The 2,709-nt window shown below is 58.3% G+C and overlaps 1 protein-coding gene across 1 annotated transcript; it reads right to left on the bottom strand.

Annotated features, from left to right (window-relative positions):
- Positions 1-99: 99 nt before the first annotated feature.
- On the bottom strand, positions 100-2,373 carry EMH_0088740 (uncharacterized protein; the record flags this gene model as incomplete). The annotated part of the gene is made up of 3 exons (XM_038022952.1): positions 100-196; positions 258-2,060; positions 2,282-2,373. The coding sequence occupies 3 exons, from the start codon at positions 2,371-2,373 to the stop codon at positions 100-102; spliced, it is 1,992 nt and encodes a 663-aa protein (XP_037878806.1).
- Between the last annotated feature and the right edge of the window lie 336 nt (positions 2,374-2,709).

The raw sequence follows: 2,709 nt of genomic DNA, 5'->3' as shown, positions 1-2,709 counted from the left end.
CTGCTGCAGCCACTGGTACTGCTGCTGTTGCTGCTGCTGCTGAATCAAAACTAGAACGTCTGCTGCGCTGGTCACTGACTCGCGGGTGCACTACTGGCTTCATATCGGATTCGTTTGGGCGTTGTGCTGCTGCTGTTGCTGCGGCTGCTGCTGCTGCTGCTGCTGCTGCAGTGGTCTCCGTGGTGGCTTCTTCTGCCTGCAGTGTCTCCCCAGGCAGCGCAAACATCTGCCTCTGCTTAACGAACCCGCAACGGCACCGACAGACGCAGCCAGGGCCCCCGCGTCTACTGCTGCTGCTGCTGCTGCTGCTGCTGGTGTTGCTGTTGCTGTCAGGCACGCCATCACGAACCGTTCTATCTGTTTGGGGTGCTGCAGCAGCAGCAGAAGCTGCTGCTGCTGCAGCTGAGTCGCTGCAGCCCCCGTTTGCTATTGCTGCTGCACGCTGCAGGCCCCCTGCAGCAGCTGAACGCTCTTCATCCTGCTGCTGCTGCTGCTGCTGCTGTTGCTGCTGCTGCTGCTGCGGCTGTATGCATACTGCCGTCGCTGTGAGCTTCGCCTTGACAGAGGGACTGTCAAAGGTGCGTGGGGGGAGCGCTGCTGCAGCTGCTGCTGCAGCTGCTGCAGCCGCTGCTGCAGCTGTATCCCTTTCCAGTGCAGCTTTTGCTGCTGCTGTTGCTTCCTTTGCTGCTGCTGGTTGCTTTGCTGTTGCTGCTGCTGCTGCTGCTGCTGCTGATCCACCGAAATTGTCTACATTCGGTTGATAAGACACAGTGCATGCAGCCCCGTGGGCCGCCACCTCTTGAATTCTGCGTTGGCTGCTGCTGCTGCTGCTACTGCTGCTGCTGCTGCTGTTGCTGTTGCTGCTGCTGCTGCTGTTGCTGCAGACCCTGCTCCTCAGTTGAGTACATCCGACGTCGCCTTTTGTTTCCTCCGCCTGCAGCTGCTGCAGTGTCTGAAGGAATTTATTGTGCTGTTGCTGCTGCTGCTGCTGCTGCTGCTGCAGTTGTTGCTGCAGTTGTTGCTGCAGCTGCTGCTGCAGCAGGGGTGATTGAGGCAAAGAGATCCCTAAAGCTTCTGATCTGTGGCTGCTGCTGTCATCCGCGTGTATGCCTGCTGCTTCTATTTCAGCTGCATGCATGCATGCGTTCCTTTTCTCCCTCTTGCTGCTGCTGCTGCTGCTGCAGCTGCAGATACACCGCAACCCCTTCACGTATCTATCGGCATTCAGCAGCTGCTGCCGCAGCAAATACCTCTCCTCCAGCTGCTGCAGCAGCAACGCCTGCTCACGCAAGCGCATGCAAATCTTCAATCGCAGCTCTGCAGTGCCGCAGCTCCTTTCCCACTTTCCTTTGCTGCTGCTGCTGCTGCTGCTGTTGTTGTTGTTGTTGTTGTTGATGGTGTTGCTGCTGCGGTGCTTGCTGTTGCTGCTGCTGCGGCTGCTGCTGCTGCACTGCCCTCTCTGCCCCGCTGGCGATAACAATTCAAACGAAGCATCAGCATCTGATGGCGTCTGTCTCAGTTGCTGCTGCTGCTGCTGCTGCTGCTGTTGTTGTTGCTGCTCCTGCTGTTGCTGCTGTTGCTGTTGCAACTGTTGTTGGGTTTGCTGATGCTGCGGTTGCTGCTGCTGCTGCTGCTGCTGCTGTTGCTGCTGCTGCTGCGTTTGTTCCGCTGCTGTTGGCAGCAGTTCTTTGGGGGTTTGCTCTGCCGCGTGTGCTGCTGCTGTGCAGCTGGGTGATGTGGGTGTAAACGCTGTTGCTGCTGAGGAGAAAGTTCGTTCAGCAGCAGCAGCAGCAGCAGCAGAAACGGAAACAGCAGCAGGAGCAACAGGGGCAGCAGCAGCAAGAGCATTCACCGCAGAGCCAGATACTTGTTGTAGCTCTTCCTGCGTTCTCTCATGCTGTAGAGAGAAGGTATGAACGACGTACTGCAGTTGCTGCTGCTGCTGCTGCTGCTGTTGCTGTTGCTGCTGCTGTTGCTCTGTAGAACTGCAGCCCGTTTCAGGAGCCAAAGGAACAGCAGCAGCAGCAACGCGGTGCTGCAGCAGAGCTTGTGACAGTTTGCTGCAGTCGGCAAAAGGGGAAAGAGGCGAATCGTGCGGCGTCGCAGCAGCAGCAGCAGCAGCAGCCACTGGTGCAGCAGCAGCAGCCACTGGTGCAGCAGCAGCAGCAGCAGCAGCAGCAGCAGCAGTAGCTACAGCACCACTTTCCCCCCAATAATTTGCAGCATTTGTCTTCAGTGGGTCGAGCACATCTATGCGCGGGGAAAGGCTACAATGCGTTACGCTCCTGCCGCTGCTGCTGCTGCTGCTGTTGCTGCTGTTGCTGCTGCTGCTGCTGCTGCTGCTCGCAGCAGCAGCAGCAACAGCAGCAGCATCTGCAGCCTTCGGGATCTCTTCTACATCTGACTCTGGTGCAGCAAACTCAGGCAGCCTCTGCTTACTGCTGCTGCTGTGTTCAAAAGGAGCAGCAGCGCGAGCAGCAGCAGCAGCAGCAGGTACAGAGATGCGAGCAGCAGCAGGCAGCGCAACAGAAGAAACCGCAGCAGCAGCAGCAGCAGCAGCAGCAGTTGCTTCTCTTCTGCTGCGACGGCCGCGACGCAGCAAAGCCCGTATCCTGGCGGTGCCCTTCTGCAGCAGCTCTAAGGAGGGGCTCCTGTGTCCTGTTTTCTTCCTCCTGCTGCTGCTTCTGCTTCTGCTGCTGCTGCTGCTGC

The sequence above is a fragment of the Eimeria mitis genome, genomic scaffold, assembly GCF_000499745.2.
Source record: "Eimeria mitis Houghton genomic scaffold, Emh_scaff6706, whole genome shotgun sequence".
Lineage (NCBI taxonomy): Eukaryota > Apicomplexa > Conoidasida > Eucoccidiorida > Eimeriidae > Eimeria > Eimeria mitis.
This window is presented reverse-complemented; position numbering and strand designations above follow the sequence as displayed.